General features: G+C 47.2%; 1 protein-coding gene across 1 annotated transcript in view; it reads right to left on the bottom strand.

The window, feature by feature from the left end:
* Positions 1–7636: 7636 nt before the first annotated feature.
* Positions 7637–22036, bottom strand: part of LOC135821841 (uncharacterized) — a 40704-nt gene continuing 26304 nt past the window's right edge. Inside the window, exons 6-8 of the mRNA XM_065334839.1 lie at positions 20802–20996; positions 15207–15506; positions 7637–7698 (exon numbers count right to left, since the gene is read on the bottom strand). Coding sequence (XP_065190911.1) covers positions 7637–7698; positions 15207–15506; positions 20802–20996 — 557 coding nt within the window. The remainder of the gene's footprint in view (positions 7699–15206; positions 15507–20801; positions 20997–22036) is intronic.

Genomic DNA, 22036 nt, shown 5'->3' with positions numbered 1-22036 from the left:
ATCCACTCGCACCACCGTTCACCCCCAGATCACATCCTCCACCACCAATATCTCTACCCAGTCATCATACTAATCATAACATCAATATCGGTCATTTAAATGTGCGTAGCCTCAGACATAAACTCCATGAAATTCAATCCCTCATCTCCGACCACTCCCTGGATGTTCTCGCTATTACTGAAACCTGGCTTGACAATACAGTTGCTGATTCAGTACTAGCTATTGACGGGTACACGCTGTTCCGGCGCGACCGAGAGTGTCCACGAAGCTGCCCTTGCCTTAGTGGTCTTTCAGTCCCCTGCCGCAAGGCGGGAGGCGTCTGTGTGTACACCAGCACTAGACTTGGCTTTACCCGGCACTTGCTACGAAGCTCAAATAATTTTGAAATGCTCTGGCTTACATCTCGCCGGCGACGCAATGCTGCTCACTTCCATCTTGGTTGCCTCTACAGACCCCCGAATTCCCCAGCATCGTTTTGGACTTCCCTGGCGCAGGAACTGACAGAACTCCAGGGTAACTCGTTGGTGCTCATGGGTGACCTGAACGTGGATTCTCTCCAACCTACATCCCAGCTCTACTCGTCTCTCCTTACCAACTTTCTTTTGCCCTTTAACTTTCTAAACTGTATTCACGACCCAACTCGTGTTTGTCCCAAGTCGTCATCGTCAATTGACTACATTCTAAGTAATACAGATGCTGTCTCAGGCGGTATTGTTCATGAATTTGAGCACTCCGATCACTGTTTGGTATGTGCAACCTTGACCACCCCCGACCCCTACTCTTTCCCGACTGACTGCAACCAGCGCCTGCCCAGTCGGGACTTTTCCAACACCGATATCAAGCAATTGGAGACCCTCTTAGAGTCCGCAAACCTCTGTACTTTCTCTCTCTCTTCCAGCGTGAATAGTATGGTTGACGAATGGACAAGTAAAGTTGACTCAGTACTGGATTTGGTAGCGCCATATAAACCGTCTAAGCATTACCGACATGCTCCTCGTCGAAAGTGCCCCTTTGTTACGTCAGAGCTACAAGCACTAATTCGGAGGCGCAAAGCGGTCTTTCGCACGTGGCGCAAGGGAGGTTCCACAGACACCAAGCTTTACAACAGCTTTCAGCGCCTTCGCACCCAATGTAACAATCTCTATCGTCGTCTGCGGAACCAGCACTATCAGAGAATTTGTGCCGAATACAGAAAATCTCCGCGTCGCTTATGCCTTATGGGCTACAATCAACTATGTGACAAAGCGTAAACCAAAGTCGTCTCCCATTCTTGCACCTAACCTGAATGACCACTTCCATGCTATAGTCCACGACCCCACAAGCACGTACGACCTGCCGTCTGGACCGGTCCTTGAAGATGCATTGACCTCTTTCGATCGGGTCAGCACTGTAACAGTTTTCCCCTGGTCTCTACAACTTTACACTCCCTCGCACCTCATGCGTCTTACGCCTGTCTATTAGCACCTTCATTGGCGCCATTGCCACATGTATACTATCACATTTTGCATATAACTGGTCGAGGCACGCTCAACCAGGCCTCTTACTTTTCAAGTTTGATTAAACCTGTTACACTGGTAGCAGAGGATGGTTACTACTCTGCTTTTGGCAGGTGTTCTGGTCGCTCTGCTTACGCTCCTCGTACTCGTCGTTCGGCTGATAAACGATATCAAGACCGCTCAGCGCGTTAGCCAAGGAAACCGAACGATACATCCGAACTCGGAACCGTGGGAGCCAACACCCCGCCTTACGAAAGAGCCGCCTGTGTTTGGAGGAGATTCCGCTACATTCAAAGAATGGACGTTTGCAATGGACATGGCCCTACGGTCGTTGGCACTCCCAAATGCGGCACAGAGGGTCGACTACGCGGCAGGATTTTTGACTGGAAACGCTCGTCTTTGGTTGATAGCGGCATTGGAAGCTAACCAAGTGTTTTCCGACTGGCCTGCTCTGAAAGCGGCACTTGGCGATGTGTACGGACCACGGCACAACGAGGAAACATCGCGTATGGGACTAATTTCCGCAGCGCAGCGCGGGTCGCTGGACGCATACATTGCTGCTTTCACTCGCCTCAGCCTGCAAGTGCCGGAAATCGACCACCACACCAGAGCGCTGCTGTTCGTCAGGGGTCTAGTGCCGCACATCCAGCGACAGGTCATGCGTGAGCATCCACGTACCCTGGAGCAAGCTGTCATGGCAGCAAACACCGTGGAGCAGTCGTCAGGGCCACCGGCGTCGGGGCCACCAGCCAGTAGAGAGTCGCGTTCCGTGCCCAGCTTCCGTGGTCAGGGCCTCCGCAAGCTGACGGACCAAGAGCGTGTCCAACTGCGAGCAATGGGACACTGCTTTGCTTGCAGGAAGCCAGGCCACCTCGCTAAAGACTGTACTGAGGGTGGACAGCGCTACCCAAACGCTGGTCGCCAGTAAGAAAGGGGGTGCGCTTACTGGCGACGACCCAAGCGCCCACGCCGGTACCAGTCGCTAACCGGTTCGGAGCTCTGGAGGTTGAAGACGTTGCTCTCCAGGAACCTACGGAGCCGGAGACACCCATAGCTGTAGAAAATTGTCCCGTTGCAGAAAGGTGTCATGTCAGCAACGTCAGCGTCGGCAATGAACCTGAACACGACCTACTGCGCATACAGGGAAAGATCGGCGGTCGCCGTGCAGTGATGCTGATAGATTCCGGTTCGACGCATGACTTCATTGCAGACAGTTTTGTTCGAAAGCATCATCTTGACACGGATGCAAGCTCAGCAGTGCTGAGCGTAACATTGGCGGACGGCTCGACCAGCGAGGTCCCGCAGATTTCCACACGCACGCTAAGGGTGACAGTCGGGGGCTTCAGTGAGGAACAGCACTTTACTGTGTATCCCCTGACTCGCTACGACGCTATTCTTGGCAAGCCGTGGCTTACAAGGAACAACCCCAGCATCAACTTCCGTACGAACGAAGTTCAGTTGGACGGTGAGCCCTTTGTTGCCAAATTGCCTTCAGCTAACCCGCCGACAGCCGACCGGCCATCTGTGGAAAGCATGTTTATCAGTGGCCGACAAGCTCGTCATGCCCTGAGGAGTGGAGCCGAGGGGTTTCTTGCATGGGTCACTGCTGCAAACGAGGAGAATCGTTCCGGGCCACAACTCCAGGAATCAGAGCAACAAGACATCCAGAACCTGCTCAAGAGGTACCAGGATTTATTTCCAGACGAGCTGCCGAATGAGCTTCCACCGAAGAGACCAGTCGACCATGAAATCCAGATAGAAGATGGAGCCAGACCACCGTCTCGACCCGCCTACCGCCTGCCGAAACCAGAGATGGACGAGCTCCAGTCACAGCTATCAGAATTACTTGAGAAGGGATTCATTGAGCCAAGTAAGTCGCCATACGGTGCACCTGTGTTTTTTGTGAAAAAGTCGGATGGTACTCTGAGAATGGTGTGCGATTGGCGAGAATTGAATAGAATTACGATCAAAAACAAAGCTTGTCTTCCTAATATTGATGACTTATTCGACACGATCCAGGGCAGTGCATATTTCTCCAAGTTGGACTTGCGGTCAGGCTACAATCAAATCAGAATTCAAGACTCGGATGTTTCTAAGACGGCCATTAATACGCCGTTCGGCCACTTCCAATTTAGAGTCATGGGATTCGGGCTGACTAATGCCCCGGCCACCTTTCAGTCACTCATGAACTCTATTCTGCAACCGCATCTCCGAAAATTCGTTGTAGTATTCTTGGATGACATTCTAGTTTTCAGCAAGACCTGGGAAGATCATCAGCATCATCTTCAAACAGTTCTAGAAACACTTAGAAATAGTGAGCTGTATTGCAAACAGTCTAAATGCGAATTCGGCGTGAGAGAAGTTCTCTTCTTGGGGCATAAAATCAACGGCACATCAATTTCCCCTGATCCCAAGAAGATAAGTGCTGTGGAAACATGGCCAACTCCGTCGTCAGTAACTGATGTGAGGAAGTTTCTTGGCTTTGCAAACTATTTCCGAAGGTTCATAGATCGACACTCGACCATCTCTCGTCCATTAGAAGAAATCACCGGAAAAAAATTCACGCTTTGAATGGAGCGCTGCTAGACAGAAGGCATTCGAGTCTCTAAAATCAGCATTACTCGAGGCGCCAGTGTTGCAACTGGCCGATGTTGAGAAAAGCTTCACGGTAGAAACTGACGCAAGTGACTTTGCCGTGGCGGGTGTGCTCCTGCAGCAGGGAGAAGATATGGATTTGCATCCCGTAGCCTATTGTAGTCGGAAACTGTCAGCTGCAGAACGCAACTATACTGCGGCCGAGAGGGAAACGTTGGCTGTGGTATTTGCATTAAAGTGCTGGAGAATCTATCTATTCCGCCACTTTGACCTGATGACTGATAATATGGGTGTTGTTATTTACGAACCAAACCGACTCTCACCAAGCGTGAGGCAAGATGGGTAGAGTTTTTAGCTGACTATGACTTTACGGTCTTTCACAAACCAGGAAAGAAAAACATTGCCGACCCGCTTTCACGCCGTCCAGATCTGTTCAGTGATTCTGAAATAGGCGGGTCATCCTATCCTAACATTCAGTTGAATGCCATAGAGCATACCCTAGAGATTAATCCAGACTTAGCGCAGTTAATTGTCAGCGGTTACAAGTGCGACAAGGATCTTGCTCCCATTATCAGGAGACTGAAAAATTCAAGCCATGACAATCTGCACGACCGTTACCTTCTAAATGAAACACCCGGTTATCTTTATCTCAGATCTTCACCACAGAACAGGTTATGCATTCCAAAGAGTAGCAAACTCCGACTCGCCCTGCTTCAAGAATACCATGACTGTGTGACTGCGGGGCATCCCGGTCGAGATCGCACCTATTTCAGACTCGCTAGATATTTCTATTGGCCCAGAATGGGACTGGATGTAAAGGCGTTTGTCAAGTCATGTGACGTCTGCCAACGAGTTAAAGGCGGCCAGCTAAAAACTGGTCTCTTGCAGAATTTACCAGTGCCCAGTCAGCCGTGGGCGGATATCTCGATGGATTTTATCATGGGTTTGCCTAGGACCGATACAGGTCATGATGCTATATATGTATTTGTAGACCGCTTGACAAAGTGTGTACATTTAGCACCTACTTCCTCTACTATTGACGCTAAAGGAAGTGCTGATCTGTATATTCAACATGTATTTCGACTTCATGGTTTGAGTTCTAGTATTGTATGTGATCGTGATCCAAGATTTACGGCAGCATTTTTTCAGGAATTGTTTGATCGCTTAGGAACGAAACTAGCATTTAGTACTGCCAATCACCCTCAGACAGATGGCCTAACTGAACGAGTAAACAGAATAGTAGAGGATGTGCTGAGGGCTTTTGTAAATCATAAACAAGATAACTGGGATATGCTCCTACCTCTCTGTGAGTTTTCTATCAACAGCGCTACTCAATCATCTACAGGAAACACACCGTTCTTCTTAAATTACGGTCTAAATCCCAGAGCGCCACCCGACTTCCTCAACCCTATTCAGGGAGGCAGAGATTCAGCTGATTGGTTGCAAGCAAGACAAGACGCGGTCAAGATCTCACAAGATGCGCTAGTGGCAGCTCAAGCTCGTCAGGCCTTCTATGCAGATCGGACAAGGGTCGAGGGAAAGCTGAAGGTGGGAGATTTGGTAATGGTCTACCGGGATTTCCTCCTGACTCCTGAAGCTCGGGACCGACCATCCCATAAATTTCGCCCCAAGTGGTTTGGCCCCTTTCCTATAACCCATGTGGTCGGCCCGAATGCCTACAAGCTCAAGTTGCCTCATACCAGCCGCTGTCACCCGGTATTTAATGTGTCGGCACTCCGTGCCTACGAGAAGAACGCTATTCCTAATAGGAGACAGCCTACGCCTCCGCCTATCACGGACCTTGATGGTCATGCCCGCTATGTGGTGGAGAACATTCTCAGTCACCGCCGCCGGCAGAATCAGCTTCAGTACCTAGTCAAGTGGCAAGGCTACTCTGATGCCACTTGGGAGCCTGAACATTATTTGTTGGATGAATCTGGTAATGACATTGTTCCACTTCAGAAGTACAAAACCTTGGCTTCTGCCCACTGAGTTTTGCAGTTGAACTTCTAGTTTCACCTTACACATTTGTTGAGCTTATTACACTTTATTTGCATGGAGTTTCAGTCGTCTTATTGTGTTACTTCAGTGCGAAGCCTTTTTTCGTCTCGCACGTGTTTGCGCTTATTGTACTCTATTCCACTTGAGCATTTGGGTTATAAGCTCCTTCCTCTCCATAGGAGGGGGATGATGTAACAGTTTTCCCCTGGTCTCTACAACTTTACACTCCCTCGCACCTCATGCGTCTTACGCCTGTCTATTAGCACCTTCATTGGCGCCATTGCCACATGTATACTATCACATTTTGCATATAACTGGTCGAGGCACGCTCAACCAGGCCTCTTACTTTTCAAGTTTGATTAAACCTGTTACAGAGGGATCCGGAAAATGTTATATTCCTTTCGATGAGACGTGGTGCGTACTCCTTGTGGCTAGGCAAGGGGATATTCTTCAGAGAGTATCCGAGGTTGAAGCGCCTTGGAGTGTCCATTGTTAGGGTAGCACAGCTAAGGTAAGAGTGCTCTACCATGGAAAGAGGGAGCTAATTCACCGGAGGGTATACCCAGAGTGCTGACAGTGCTCAACACCCCACATTCTCACACAGCTTTTATACCACACTCTCCTGGCATATATACCGGCATGGTCGGCCCCCAATCTTCATGTTGCCTGATGATTGCGGGAGCATGAAACTTGAAGTAGCAGCAAACAAGCCGCTTGATTGTCCTTGTTGTTCTGTTCTGTATTACGCTCTGCCTGGTATTGAGCACTACGTCTCATCGAAAGGAAAATAACACCGCTACCCCCAACATTCTCACACAGCTTTTTACACCAACCTCTCCTGGCATATATACCAGCATGGTCGGCACCCAATCTTCATAGTAGGGAGGTTTCGCTCTACGTAATTACGTATGAAAATCCGTATGTCGTAAGCGCCGGGGAGCGAGGGCAACTTTCATACGTAAATCTCGCTACGGATTTCCGTAGGAAAGCTCTTTCCTACGTTGGGTACTCCGTAGGACTTTTTGAAATATTTTTCCGCATCTTCCGCATTTGTCCATGGCAACATTCAAGCCGCGCGAAACACAAGGTACACACACACACCGTACACCACGTGCATAATATCATGGAAAACGCGGTTTCGGTTCATGGTGCATACGGTGGGTGCATGCAACACGTCTCCAAAGCAACAACGCATGTTTAGCAATCATGGAGAAATCACGTAGAGCGAAACCCAACAGCTCTGATTTTTACGTATGAAAATTCCGTGCAGTTCATACATTATTTTCATACGTAATTCAGTAGAGCGAAACTCCCTATTGCCTGATGATTGCGTGAGCATGAACCTTGAAGTAGCAGCAAACAAGCCGCTTGATTGTCCTTGTTGTTCTGTTCTGTATTCTTGTTTACATGTAAAGGCTGTGGTGTGATCATGTACCTGCCAAATTTGCACCACTTTTTCCTCTCTCTTTATCTAACCTACATGCAACAGCCACTCCAAAGGTCAAGTAGACTGGGCATTTGCTCTGGAACATCATTCATTAGGTTTACTCGCACTCACCTCTGTTTTTAAACGTGAGCTTGAGAGACGAACGATCGATGTCGCGTCCTGTATGACAGTAAGACATGTAGACACAGGGGTAGGTCATCATCGGAGGAGAAATTCAAGCTGGTTGAGCTTGGAGTTGTGCTACGACTCATCACATGCCAGTTGGTGGACATGGCTTACTGTAAGAGTTGAATCCCTAACGGGACACAAAGTCTAGTGTTTCAATTAACAAGAAAGAATCCATCAATAAAATCTGGAAACGCTACACATTCCTTCTCAGCTCTGTGCTGGAGAACTAATACGACATGTGTGTGCTGGGCCTGCTGGCAAGGTCGTTAGACTTTGTGCCCGCAAAGTAAGACATTTTGCACATCGATAAACATTAGACTCGTCACACTTTCAACTCTTACAGTAGTTCACATTCACCGGGCCACTGCATAAGGGGCTATCCAGCATTATCGATAATTTTCAACGATCGAAAAAGTTTAGTGAGGAACCTCCCCCCCCCCCCCTCCCCGCGTGCTAGTTAGTACGTGAAGTGTGTGAGCTGCGTCCTGGATTCACAGGAAGTGTGATTTCCGAAGTCTGAAGAAAATTTTGAACGGTCTCTGCTGGGATGAAGACTACAAAATAGTAATAATAATAGTAATTTTTGTGTGGATTCACAGGAAGTGTGAGTTACGAAGTCTGAAGACAACGTTGAACGGTCTCTGCTTGGATGACGACTACACCATAGCTCAGTGGTTAGAGCATCGCTGGCTACAAGCGAGGGTCCCTGGTTCGAGTCCTGGTGGTGACAGTCAATTTTTTCTTCAGACTTTTCCCATTTGTCTCTTTCCCTCAAAACCAGTTAAAATTTAAAAAAGGTTTATAAATATGGTGGTAAAGACACACCTGGCAATATGGTGATAAACACAAGCCTGCTCATACACGCTCTCTAAGCATAAACAAGAACAAGATACGTTGCAATTAAGCTATGTCGTTGCTGTGTCATATTTTATGTGCCATGCACTACTTGATGTACCAGCTTGCTATGGTGGATACCGCCAACCATGCAACGACTAGGCGCCAGGCATGAACTGATGGTGGTGGTGGTGGTGAGAAGGAGAGCTCTGTGCCAGAACTTTGCAGCTGAGAGAGAGCATGTGTGGGCAGGCGTGTGTTTACCGCCATATGACCAGGTGTGTCTTTACCACCATATTTATCAACCATAAACACAGCTGCAGTTTTTTTGTTTGTTTGTTGTTTGTATTCTTTATTTAGAGTGGGAACTCCAAAACAGGCCCTAGCCTAATAAAAATGGTCCCACTAGTGAGGGAATGCTGTATGTCTGTCCTTATTGATCAGTGAGTGTAGCAGCAACTATTGGGGAAAGAAAAAGAGAGATGAAAAACAACTCCAAACCGGAGTTGCGACTTGCATAGGAAGAAAATAACGCAGTGGTGTCTTCAACTTAATTTAAAAAACGAAGGTAAGTATTAGGTCGCAAGTATCCACGCAAACACACACATCCAGTAAAATAAGGCACCTGTCATAAAGCATCCGAATGTTTTCGGTACCTTCTCATCAAGGATTGAACAGGAAATGGCTTAAGTTGGGAAGACTAAAACTTAAATAGCGTAAAGATAATAAGATGACAACACTCATGGCAAGGTGGAAATTATCTAGTTCAGAACGACACAAATCTCGAAAGAAAATAACGATAACGACAATATAGTGAAAGGAAAAGGACATATGGATAAGAGTTAAGAGTAACTCTCCATCACTGTAACCAGATACTATATACAGTCAGAAAGTGCAACAACTAGGCACAAAACTGACAGAGTACTGAGACATTCGGCGTACTGACACCTAGCTTTAACACATCTCCGTAGCGCTAACCGACAGCCTTCCAACTCGGAAAGTTCAAGATTATGGAAACTGCAAAAATGTCCGTTTCCTTTCTACATTTTTTATTGGCTCAACATAAGTCTTGAAGTGGTCATTGAACTGGCAATCGGTACCAGTTGTAAGCCGGTCGCGTCGAGCGAGTGGTCGCAGAATGCGAGTCAGAATGTACGTGAAACGGACGGTGACAGACAAATACGGTCGTCCACAGCAGGTGGTCGCTGAGTCCAGGTGGTCTTTGGAGCAGGTTTTACCTGTACTTTGAAATTCTCCGTGAAGTCCAAACACTACAACATACCACACTACACCATACCAAATTTGAAATTGCAATTTGTATTTGCTCGCAGTGGACATAGTTTGTTGCGCTCCCCATGATATCAAGCGAATGGCCGAGGGCCCCCTTGATTTGTGTGAGTTGCCAGTATGATGCAAGCCAGATATGGATTGATCGAAGAAGGATAGATTTACCATCAATGTGGACAAGAGTCATACTGTAGCTCAGTTGGTTAGAACATTGCTCGCGAATAGCAAGGTCCCTGGTTCGAGTCCCGGAAGCAGGACAGACTGAACGTGGAGCAGCACACTGATGTCGACCGAGGCAACCGGAATTGCAGGGACGCAGGGCGTAATAGGAAAGACTGGCAAGCGGCAGGATCGGAGGTGACAACGGCCAAGTCGTCGGGTCAGGGAAACAGTACCTCGGCAATCAAGTATCACCTGTCGGGCAGTGCTAGTTGTCGTGAGCGGTATTCCGATGATGTATTCTCTGTTTTGTCGCGTGGTAGGTCTTTGTTACGCCTGGAAGCCCCACAAGCAATGTTGATCATACTGACATTAGTAAATTCAGTAGACTTGGGCCGTGCGATGCACATACAGCAATAATAGAGGAGTTCAGGATGAGGTTCTTTTTTTTAAAAATAAGGCCACAGCTTCCAATCATGACATGCAAAGCAGCGGTGCAACATAGCAGGCATGAATCGTGGACGTGGTGACGGGGTCTGATGTGCTCCACCGACCTAGGGTCTCGGCTTCACTGCACAGCAAACGCATCAAAAGAAAACGGGGAGCTAATAATTATCGGGAGAGAGAGAGAGAGAGAGAGAGAGAGAGAAAAAGAGAGAGAGAGAGAGAGAGAAAGAGAGAGGGAGAGAGAGAAAGAGAGCAATAAATAAATATATATATATATATATATATATATATATCACGTGTTTGTTCTGGTACTGCATTCCCCTCATGTGTTGTTTCCCGCATTTTTCCACTGCTCCATACATTCTTATGGTAGTGAAGTGTGAACTTGAGGCGCGTAAGAATATTCTTGCTGATTCTCCACCCCCAGTATAAATTCTGGCTTCGTTTTCGTTCTTGCTCATTCCCATGAATCTACTGATGAAAATGGGTGAAAAGCTTTTAGTGTTATGAAACTGACAACCTTGTTGTTGTGTGTATATATATATATATATATACAGGTACGTTCGGGCCGATTGGAAATTTTTATTTCCATTGCTATCAGGTTCGGCCTCATTTCCTCTGTGCTGCGCTGACGAGTCCACAAAGGACGAAACAGTTCTGTCCGCAGATTGAGTATATATATATATATATATATATATATATATATATATATATATATATAGAGAGAGAGAGAGAGAGAGAGAGAGAGAGAGAGAAAGAGAGAGAGAAAGAGAGAGAGAGAGAAAGAGAGAGAGAGAGAGAGAGAGAGAGAGAGAGAAAGAGAGGGAGAGAGGGAGAGAGCTCTGAGATAGAAGAGCACAGTGCTCCTGGTGATGGGGACTGCGATGGATAGCAGGTTCTGGGAAATGTGCATGAGAATCAGGATATTGGTGATGATGGCAGCAGGGTTATAAGCTAGGCAGCTGAACACTAACAAGAACAGGGAAAGCGTTGGCGAGCATATTCAAAGTGCATAAGTAGCAGAGAGCCAGTCCTGAGCAAGAAGATGATGGCACACCTTTTCTTGAAGCTTTGCATGTGGGGCTGGGCAGGTGGGTGGTGGAACAGGTCTGGTGGCAGGGCATTCCACGTTGCATCCATGCAAGCAGGGAATCCTTGAAAGCAGCCGTTCCAGGTGTTGGCAGGCAGGCCAGTTGTCATTTGGTATGGATGGGAATCCTGCAGCTGGAGAGACTGACGGGTAGGTCTCGTCTTGGGGGCATGGTGAGTGGCTGGTTTGGGCAGCATCTGCTTCAGAGGGCTGGATGCATCCAGATAGCGGAGCTTGTAGGTATAGACAAGTGCAGCTACCAGGCGACGAATTGCCAGGCTAGGGAGCCAAGTACCTGCTCCGATATGTGGAGGGCCCTTCGCTGGATCTGGTCCAGGTTCTTAAGATGGGACGATGGTGAGCCCAACCACACTAAGGGGCAATACTCGAGTGTGGGTCGCACAAAGCTGTTGTAGACGTGTTGGCGGCTCTCAGTGTCCAGAATGGGAGATGCTCGCTTCAGAAAGCCAATCCGCTGGTTAGCACGGGAAACTAGGGAGCGGAGGTGGAAGGAGTAGCTCAGGGTGTCGTCAAGAGTACATAACCCCCAGAGTGTGCAACTCCCACATACCCTGCTGTCCCGACAGAAATTCAAGTTGACGTCATTATTTATGACGCAATGCTTCTTGCACCAGTGATTTACAACATGTGTACGGGTGTCAACACATCACACGTTTTTCTTTGCAATAATTTGTACAGGATCAGATCGGCCTTGGTCAACCACAGGTTTCGGATTCGTTTGGTAATCCGTGTATAGTGCGCATTGCATCATAAAAATGCCATTAACTTGAAATTCTGTCGGGACAGCACCAAGAGTACATAACCCCCCAGAGTGTGCAACTCCACTATGGGTGCTGTCCCGACAGAATTTCAAGTTGACGTCATTTTGATGATGCAATGCGCACTGTACACGGATTATCAGACGAATCCGGAACCTGTGGTTGACCGAAGCCGATCGATCCTGTACAAATTATTGCAAAGAAAAACGTGTGATGCGTTGACACCCGTACACATGTTGTAAATCACTGGTGCAAGGAGCATTGCGTCATTAATAATGACGTCAACTTGAAATTCTGTCGGGACAGCAGGGTATGTGGGAGTTGCACACTCTGGGGGGGTTATGTACTCTTGACAGCACCCATAGTCGAGTTGCACACTCCAGGGGGTTATGTACTCTTGTTGTCGTCAAAGGTGACTCCCAGGAGTTTCAGCCGACTCTCTTCACTGACTGGTGTGCCATCAAATGCTGCTCGAGGGAGCTCCCAGGGCTGGCGATGGTGGCCTATAGACTTAGCCTGCGTCTTGGAGGGCTCACATTTGATCCTCCACTTATGTCCCCAACGGGAAAACGCATCAATGCCTTGCTGGAGGACCTCGGAGCCACAATTGAGGATCTTTCCTTTCTTCCTCTTCTTTCCCCTATTCCTTCCCCTATTTCTTGTCCCATTGATTTTTAGCTTTTTATTTTTCCACTTTCTTTTTGCTGTCCCACCCATGGAAATATTTTCCCGGTGGGTCTGGCTTATCGCCTTCGAAAGAAGTGAATAAAGGAGAAATAATAATACTTGGTCCGCGTCAGCAATATTGTCGCTTATGTTTCGACAATATGAACTTAGACTTTGGACACGAACGCGTGCACTTGAAGTGATCAGAAGTCGATAGTGACGGTCGCCTTTTCTATAGGACTTCGCGTGGGCAGTACGACAGCCTGTGTGGTTTAAATCAGACGCCGTTCTTTGCAAGATTTTATTTTGAACGACGACGACGACGCGTACAGTACTTGCAAATCTCCACGACGCACTGGATACTCCGAGCGTTGAGTTGGAGGTAAGGGAGCTGAGATCTCAGCTTGACGAGCGATCCCTGAGGTGAGCGATCTTGGCCGTTCAGCAAAATGGAGCTGATTCCGAGTAGCCGATTACTTTATTGTGGCTTGCGCTGCTCTTGCCTGCACAGCTTACCAAGATTATCTATTTTGATGCGGCGCTGTATCAATCAGAATCACCCACCCGTCGCTCTCAAAATCCACTCGAACTGTAGCTAGACCTTTCAGTAAACTAACTTACTATTAGGCACTTCAGTCACGTGACCAGACCTGTCAAATTTTGCTAAGGTGAGAGTGCGTACTTGCGTAGCACCAGCAAAACTGTACAGGTACGCGCAAACCTGTACAGGTACGCGCTATGCTTTGTTGTACGGGCTGATAGTTCGGCGTATCGTGTTGCTCTGACGTTCAGCTTTCAGTAGATCCCGCATACGTCATAGTGCGTACATTTTTGCGACTTGTAGATCACGTACACTTCCAGCAAAGAGTATTTTCACAAAGAACTGTTGTTTGATCGCGTTTGAAACGTTGCTTATCGTTTTCAGCGTCGTCTTTCCATTCGGAAACAGTAGAGTTACCAGGGTTTGCGCAGCGCTGCGCAAGGAGACATTATGGACGTAGGCACTGAGAAGTATGCGCTTTAGGCGGAGGAGAACGACGATGCGTCGTCCTACCTGGGTGAATTCTCAAAGCGTACTGAAAGCCAAGTTTTGACACGGTTGCGCTGGAAGGCCTACTGATGTTTACGAACAATCAAAAAGCACAGTGGCTGCTGGAGAAACCCTCTGATGAGGGGATGCTTTGATATACACAGCCAGGCACGCTTCACCAAACTTTCAAAGCTCACCATCAGGCAATTCATGACTGCTGCATGGAGCAGTTGAATGAGAGGGAGGCAGATATCACACCATGGAAAGAAGCCACCAACAGAGGTCCTGAGGAACTTCTTGCCAATTTGGAATCACTTGAAGTGGCATGACTGTGTCCTGTGCAGTAATTCGCGCACACACGTGCGCGCGCGTACTTACCCTTGCGGTGTACGGCGTACAACGTGGAAGTTCTCTGTTGTTTTGTGCCAGAAGAATGTCTTTATAGCTCTTACGCTTTAGTACCCGCAGGAGCCTGCCAGTATGTCGTTATCAGTTCATTTCACAACAAACTGAAGCTGTTACTATGGGTTACTATGGCGTTGTTATGGGTTGCTATGGAGTTGCTATAGTGATTATGGATCGAAACAATACAGATCAAAGTTCAGAATAGTCAAGAATACGGCAATTGTGACCGCAGAATAGTCAAGAATACGGCAATTGTGACCGCAAAGTTGTTGGTGTAAGTGAGTGATGTGTGCTTGAAAAAAACACTCTGATGTTTTGTGACTATATCCACTGATAATACTTTGAAGATGCTGTTGGTGCCACAAATTGTATTGATTTCGCCTTATGCAATTGCCTATCTTCAACCCTTCATATCTGAGTGGTATCAGTGTGGATTTCAAAAAAATGTTCTGTGTGACCTTGTGATACCCACCACCATCGATTACCAAAAAACGCGATTTGAAAAAATGGGGCAAAGTGCCTATTACTAACCAAAATTGGGAAGAAATGAGCTGCCTAGTGAGCTTTGACGACATATAAACAAAACAAAAAAAACGTAAATCGTGTCCGTTCCCGCTAACACCCGGTAAACCCTAGCGGCGTATAAACAAAGCTGAAAGATGAGCGGACCAAGTAATAATATCCTTAGTAAACTCAATAAACCTGAAAAATAGGCTTAATAGCAGGCCTACTTTGAGCTGTTCCCCACCTAAAAGGAAGTGTATTCACTTTGATTCAAGCATAAACATACAAATGTACTTACTATAGTGAAGGGAGATGCAGAGGGCTCGAAATTTCGCATCAGCACCTTCCCATCTTATAGCTTTGTCTGGGTACCCTATGGAATGATGATCCTTAAACCATGTTCGCCTAGTCGCTCCTGCGAGGCAGTCGAGTGTATCTTGGTTAAATTGCATCTGCGAGAAAGCCAAATTTACTTGCTGAAACCCTCCACCACCTTGGCACTGTTTCTCAGCATCAGCATACGAGGAAGCTAAGCCACTCCAACCATGGGCACGCGTTGTGCTGTGGTAGATTTTAAGGCCTGCGCAGGTTTTTATGGCTGAAAATGGAAAAGTGAAGCACACATGAAGTTGAATAATCGCCGCGTTGACAACAATTTTAATAAAGCAATAAAAAGAACTAACTCTGCCGTCATCATCATGCATCAACGAAGTCAAATGTTTTTCATAATCGATTTTCACATTCACATCAATGGAGTTGTTGCTTGTTCTCTACTTGTGAAATGAAGCTTTTCCTGCAGACTTGACAATAAATTTCATATGGCATTCAATTGACCGTAAATTTGGTGTCTCTCAATGGATTTGAGTGGAAATTTCTCCACACACTCCCGCCACTATGGTGGCCCTCCGGACATGATGTAAAAGTTCTTGCGCCACACTGACAGGCTTTCCAGGCCGGAAACAACTCAAAATTCCGGCATAGTGCCACGGTGTGCAAGCCACCCAGGAGCCAAAAATATGCATTTACATTTTTTTCACATTTTCTTGCCCATTCTGTCCGTGAGTAGCGTTGGCACGCTGGTGACTTCAAAGCGTATAGTGTATAGTGTTTAGAGGATAGCATATCCCCGTACTGTATCCCCATACGTAAGCGTATCCCCGTCCGTACATTAGCATACGGAGTCTGCCTGTGCATTAAAGCTGCTGTTAACGATTCTTTTGAGCCCGTTAATTTCATGGCCAGTTATAGTTAATTTCATTGCCAGTTATAGTTACCTTTTAATTGTCAGTTACAGTGTGTTCACTGAGACCCTTGTGTATTTTTGCCTCCGAGAGACTGCGGCCCGCTACAAATTGGTGGCAGCGGTAAATTCATTTTGTTTCATTCTATACCTAACTTCGTTACTTTACACGTTTCTCAGACCCCCATGGCTCAACCTGCTGCAGCTCCGTGCGACTGCGGCCCGCTACAAATTGGTGGCAGCGGTAAATTCATTTTTTTTTCAAGATGAGAATCATGTTTCTTGCCATCCTGGGCTTGGCCCTGCTTATTAGCCTGCAGCACAGTCAGGGTGCTAGCGTGGATCACCCTTCTCTCCGCACGGCACACACTGGAGACTCCAATGGCGATTCCAAGCGACCCGCTACCTACATGTATACTACCGGTGGTGTTGCCGAAGCTGATGAGAACGACGACATGCAGGCTGCTGACCAAGACAAAGAGAGTATTCCCCAAGACTAGCAGCGTTTGATTTTCGCCGGCACGCATTTGGCAGACGGCCGAACCCTGAATGGCATTTTTTGCACGGGATCCAAGCAAAAACAAAAGTCCAGAAGCAGCCATGGGTGGTGGGATAGGGTCCCTCAACGTGGCCCTGGAATCTGTCACAATGGCAGGAGTGGGCGTTCTCTCACAGACTCCTACAGACCCAAGTCAATTTTTGAATTTGTTTAGGTTTAGGGCGTGCTACGAGGTCGTACCTTTGATACAACATCCAGTGCTAGGACCTCCGCAGCAAGCGATTTGCACAGCGCTGCAAACCAAATCCAGGATACCCTCAAAAATCGGCAAAGACTACCACTCACGTTCCACTACTGCCTAGTACTGAATCCCACCTGACTTCTTGACAGGACAAGACTCAAACTTGCCAAAGTTACTAAATCAACGTCAACTACAATAATCAAGCCACATATCTGAAACGTCACGAGGGTGCTGGCAAAAGTCCTGCTTCACGGCTGCGAAGCCCGCCGCCGTGCAGCCCAATACAAGGCTCCGAAACGTGACTTTTTTGGACTTGCAGCAAAATTCTGCACACTTTCGCGTCTTTCCATGATACCGGACAAGTGGCGCACGGTCTGCTCACAAAATCTAAGTTCGAGAAATAACACTAAGAACAACAGTGAAATTTTTTGTTGTGCATAGGTTTCGTGGTAGCAAGTCTTCAGTGTACAATCATCTGTTGGCTAGTCCTGATTGTTGCAATTCGTATTCCGACTCTTCATTCACTGTATTGTGCCGTGGTCGTCATGGTTATGGACTACAGTTGAAAGTTTTGGAAGCCATCTGTCAGCGTCTGTATAAGCCTAATTTGTGTGTACAGAAAGATAGTATAATTGGGTTGAAATTGTTCAAGTAAAGTGTCATGTTTGGTGCGGCCAAGCTTGGCCGTTAATGTTCTAGGTGTAATGTACTGCTGTTATTTGTTATCACTTTGTCCTTCCTTCTTTCTTTCTCTGCTTTGTTCATTTTTCAGTTGCAAGTTTAGTGTTAGTACACACATTCGTTATTGCTCTCGCTTTCATTGTTAAAATACACACTTGTAATTTTCACTGCTGTTGTTCTTAGTGTTATTTCTCTAACTTAGATTTTCTATAATAGTTCAATTTGTTTTCAGTGTCCTTTAGTACAACGAAAATTCCTGATGAGTGTTGTACGAAAACTTGTTTGAATCCCTTTTTTTTCTCTACACAATTTCTTCACATTTTCATCGTTTTATTGCACATTGTCTCCACAGTTTTACATTACATGAATACAGTGCACACAAAATGTCAATCCAGCTTGTATTACTGATTGCGATTATCAAATTATTATTATTATTATTATTATTTTTAAAAGAGGTCGGAGGCGGATAATACTTTAAAACGAAGGTAAGTTATGGGTCGCAAGTATCCACGCAAACACACATCCAGTCATAATTTATTTTATTTTATTTTTTTACCATGTTCACATAACCAGCTCGAAAAGAATAAGGAAAGACAATGGTACGGAGACTAGGACAAACTGACAAGTAATGAGCAGGCGCTGTGACTAGACGCAGCAGTGATGGTGGGGCATTGATGACTCTGCCGACCTGAGGTCTCGGCGTCACGGCCAAAAACACGCACCAAAACAAGGAAAAAAAGAAGAAGATAGAGCTGTACAGGTCAGAAAGATGCGAAAAACCCGCAAAACCCAAGGCTTAACACGAGTGAGTGTGGGGAGAAACTATCATAGCATCATACTATTCATAGGGAATCGACTGCCCAGAGCCAGTTTGTGCTGCGAAGATGGCGATAAACGTTCGTTTTGAATGATTGCATTCTCTTGCTGTGGGGAGGCTGGGACAGGAGAGCGGCAGGGAGGGAGTTCCAGTCGCTGATGCTGCAGTGTGGGAAGGAGCGCGTCAGTGCCAGCGGGGCAGATGCAGGCAGCTGGTGTTGGAGCTGGTGGTCATGGCCACTGACACTACCGTGCTCGCTGCGGGTTCTGGGGTTGGCAGAGGTGATATGGCGTGGTGGCAACACAGAGAGCAGCTGCGGTGGACCAGGCAAGTAGTGCAGCTTGTACAGGCAGGCAAGAGAGGCAACAGTACGGCGGATGGCCAAGCTGGGTAGGTGTGCCCCAGGGCCGATAGCATGGAGTGCGCGGCGCTGAACATTGTTCAGACGCTGGAGGTGACTCTGCGCAGCTCCCATCCATACAAGAGGCGCATACTCCATGACTGGTCGTACGAACGCCTTATACACTGTCGTCCGGCCGGCGGGGGTGAGGATGTGGGCGGCTCTGTTTAGAACCCCAAGCCGTTGGCGGGCACGGGTGGCTACGGAGCGTAGGTGATATAATAAGGCACCTGTCATAAGTATCCGAACGTTTTCGGTACCTTCTCATCAAGGATTATACAGGGAATGGCTCAAGTTCGAAAGACTAAAACTTATATAGCGTAAAGATAATTAGATAAAAACACTGGTGACAAGGTGGAAAATTATCAAGTTTAGCACGACACAAAACTCGAAGGAAAATAATAATAGTGACAACAACATAGTGAGCAAATTAAGTTACATTGTTACCACCTCGATGAGGAGTAACACCAAACAATTGTAGCGACAACACATTTTATTTCTGTACGCAAAGTTCAGGATCTAACTTACGGATATACAAAGCTTCTAACACAGCCAAATGCAACGCACATCTACCACGTGACAATATTGAGAAAACATTACCACTGTATATTTCACGACAATTGGTACGGGCTGACAGATGTTGCTTGATTGAAGAAGTGCGATTCTTAGCTCCATTGGGTGTTGTCTCCTCCAATGTTCCGTCATCTCGCCTCTTCGTGGCATCACCACTATCCGTCTCTTCGCGTTTCTGCGGCCTTCCACGTTTCTTGACACTAGCCGTTGGGTGCGCGATACCCAGTGTCCTTTCAGCTATGTCTCCTCCATTGCGGATTTCTATTGAGCTTCTTACTCCAACTTGTTCGGTGTCCGATATTGAGGTTAGTTTTCGCGGTCTACCACGTTTTCGAATATTGACTGTTGTTGTCACTTCCGTTGTCGCTGTACGTTCGTCCTCACCAGTCCGTATTTTCACTTGGCTTCTCGTCACCCTTTCCGACGCCGACAGATCCTTTGTCAGGTGGTTTACGTGTCGGTCTTTCACCATATTTTATGCTGTTCTCAGCTGGCCCGTGTCCTACACACGCACAGGAGGACGGGCATGCAGTCACATCTTCACGGGAAGAGGAAGATCCACCGATGGACTGGACAGCACATTTTGGAGGACGACCACGGCGAGGACGACAATCGCGCGCATCAAGCGGAACACAACTTAACGGCACATGTTGACGAATGCGTGTGCCCAGGTGCTGAAGGGTTCTACCTGTTACTTTTACTAAGGGTAGGTAGAACATCCTTCTTCACACTGAATGCACACACTGTCCCAAATATGACGTACAGCTTGACGCACGGATATGATGGACATACGATACCACGAACATCCTTCTCCACGCGCGCAGAACCGGTGCCAACCCAGGGTAAACGGAGCACCACTGGGCAACGGTCAGGTCCAAATTGGATAGGCTTGTCTGTCACCGGTTTTTCGTTGATTAGCTTGGCCAGAAATTCCTTTGGATAGCCGTTGTTCGTAAATATTGATGTCAGTCTGTCTAATTCGTCCTGCAATAGATGAGGGGAACATATTTTATGTGCACGATAAACTAGCGCTTTCACAAGATGTCTCTTCGATTTCGTTGGAGTATAGCTCCCCCACGGAATGTAGAGGCCGGTGAACGTTGGCTTCCCAGTTTATCGTGCACATAGAATATGTTCCCCTCATCTATTGCAGGACGAATTAGACAGATTAAAAGCAGGCCCGAACCTACCTTGCTAGAGTGCTCAAACTGACCAGTCAGTGAGCTCTGCATGATGCAAACTGCAAAGGCACTACCCAACACCAGAGTGCTCAACTGCTACAAGGTAAGGAGCGAAATACTCAATCTGCGGACAGATTTATTTCATCCTTTGTGGACTCATAAGCCAGGACAGAGGAAATGAGGCACGATCATATCATATGTGAGGATAATATGCACAAGGGATCCACATCAAGCAACAAACTATGAAACTATGAAACTTACCTAGTTGCCTGCAAGTTGGCACGTTGTAAAATATATATTGTTTGGAGTCTTGATCCCATTTAAGCGGGGCTAATGCTCCTCTCCTATAATCGCATTCAGTGCCAGGGTTGCAGTATGGAAACTTTCCATCTGGGCACTGGAATCTGAAAACTCCGTTGTCAACATCTTTTATAATCTCGTCTCCGGAATAGTGTACTGAAATCATACAAGCAACACAGGTATACAGTTTTTAATTATTATAGATTAGTGCATGGCAGGGAGGACATTATCAATTTTTAGAACGAGGTTACATGCATTATCTCCCTTGCATTATGCTTGTGCAAGATCAGGTTAGTGTATGGCAGGGAACGAGGTTACCGTAAAGTACCGTTGATCCCCCTCCCCCCCCCCCCCCCACACACACCATGTCGCTTCCCAGCTGGGTTTTCGGCAGGGGGCGGGAATGAGATCAAGGCTGTCAAGTGCAGTACGATGTACAACAACGTAGAAGTTCAGACTCGAAGTGCTGGATTGTGCACATTTTCATCCTGTATTGGCAAGTATTGTGTACAGCAGTGCATGCGTCGGTTCAACATGGTATTTCCGTTGTATACGCCGAAGTCGCTTCACAGGTAGAAAATCGACAGGGGGCGGGAATTAGAGAGGGGGCGGATCAACGGTACTTTACGGTACTCATGCATTATCTCCCTTGCATTATGTTTGTGCAGGGTGCAGAGGATGCTCAGGAGCAAAAAAACACAGGCAACGCCAAACATTTCAAATTTCCTCCGAGAGATATCATAGTCGATTGAACGCTCCAGCAATATCCACAGCAACAACCCGCACGGAAGCCGTACAGGTTAGCGGGGAGGATGTGCTGGCGCTCAAGGAATCCCATATGGGTCCGATTGATGATAGCTTCCATGGCCTTTGACAGTATTGGCAGCAGGGATATGTGCCGGTAGTTGCTCTTCGAACCCTTCTTGTATACAGGTACTACTGAGGCAAGCTTCCACAGTGACGGTTGCCGGCCTTGGCGGAATGCTTTGCTGAAAAGCTGGGCCACAGGCCCGCACAGTACCTCACAGCACTGGTTCAACACTCATCCTGGTACACCATCCGAGCCAGTGGCTTGGGACAGGACAATCTTCCTCAGTTCATGGCATACCGTTCGTGGCCTAAAGTGGATGGCACTCAGACAAGCATCAGATCGCGGGCGGACATACGGGAGGTTGCTGGCATCAAGGTCATCACAA

The sequence above is a fragment of the Sycon ciliatum genome, chromosome 7 (assembly GCF_964019385.1).
Source record: "Sycon ciliatum chromosome 7, ocSycCili1.1, whole genome shotgun sequence".
NCBI lineage: Eukaryota > Metazoa > Porifera > Calcarea > Leucosolenida > Sycettidae > Sycon > Sycon ciliatum.
Note: the sequence above shows the minus strand (reverse complement) of the source record. Positions and strands in the feature narration are given on the sequence as shown.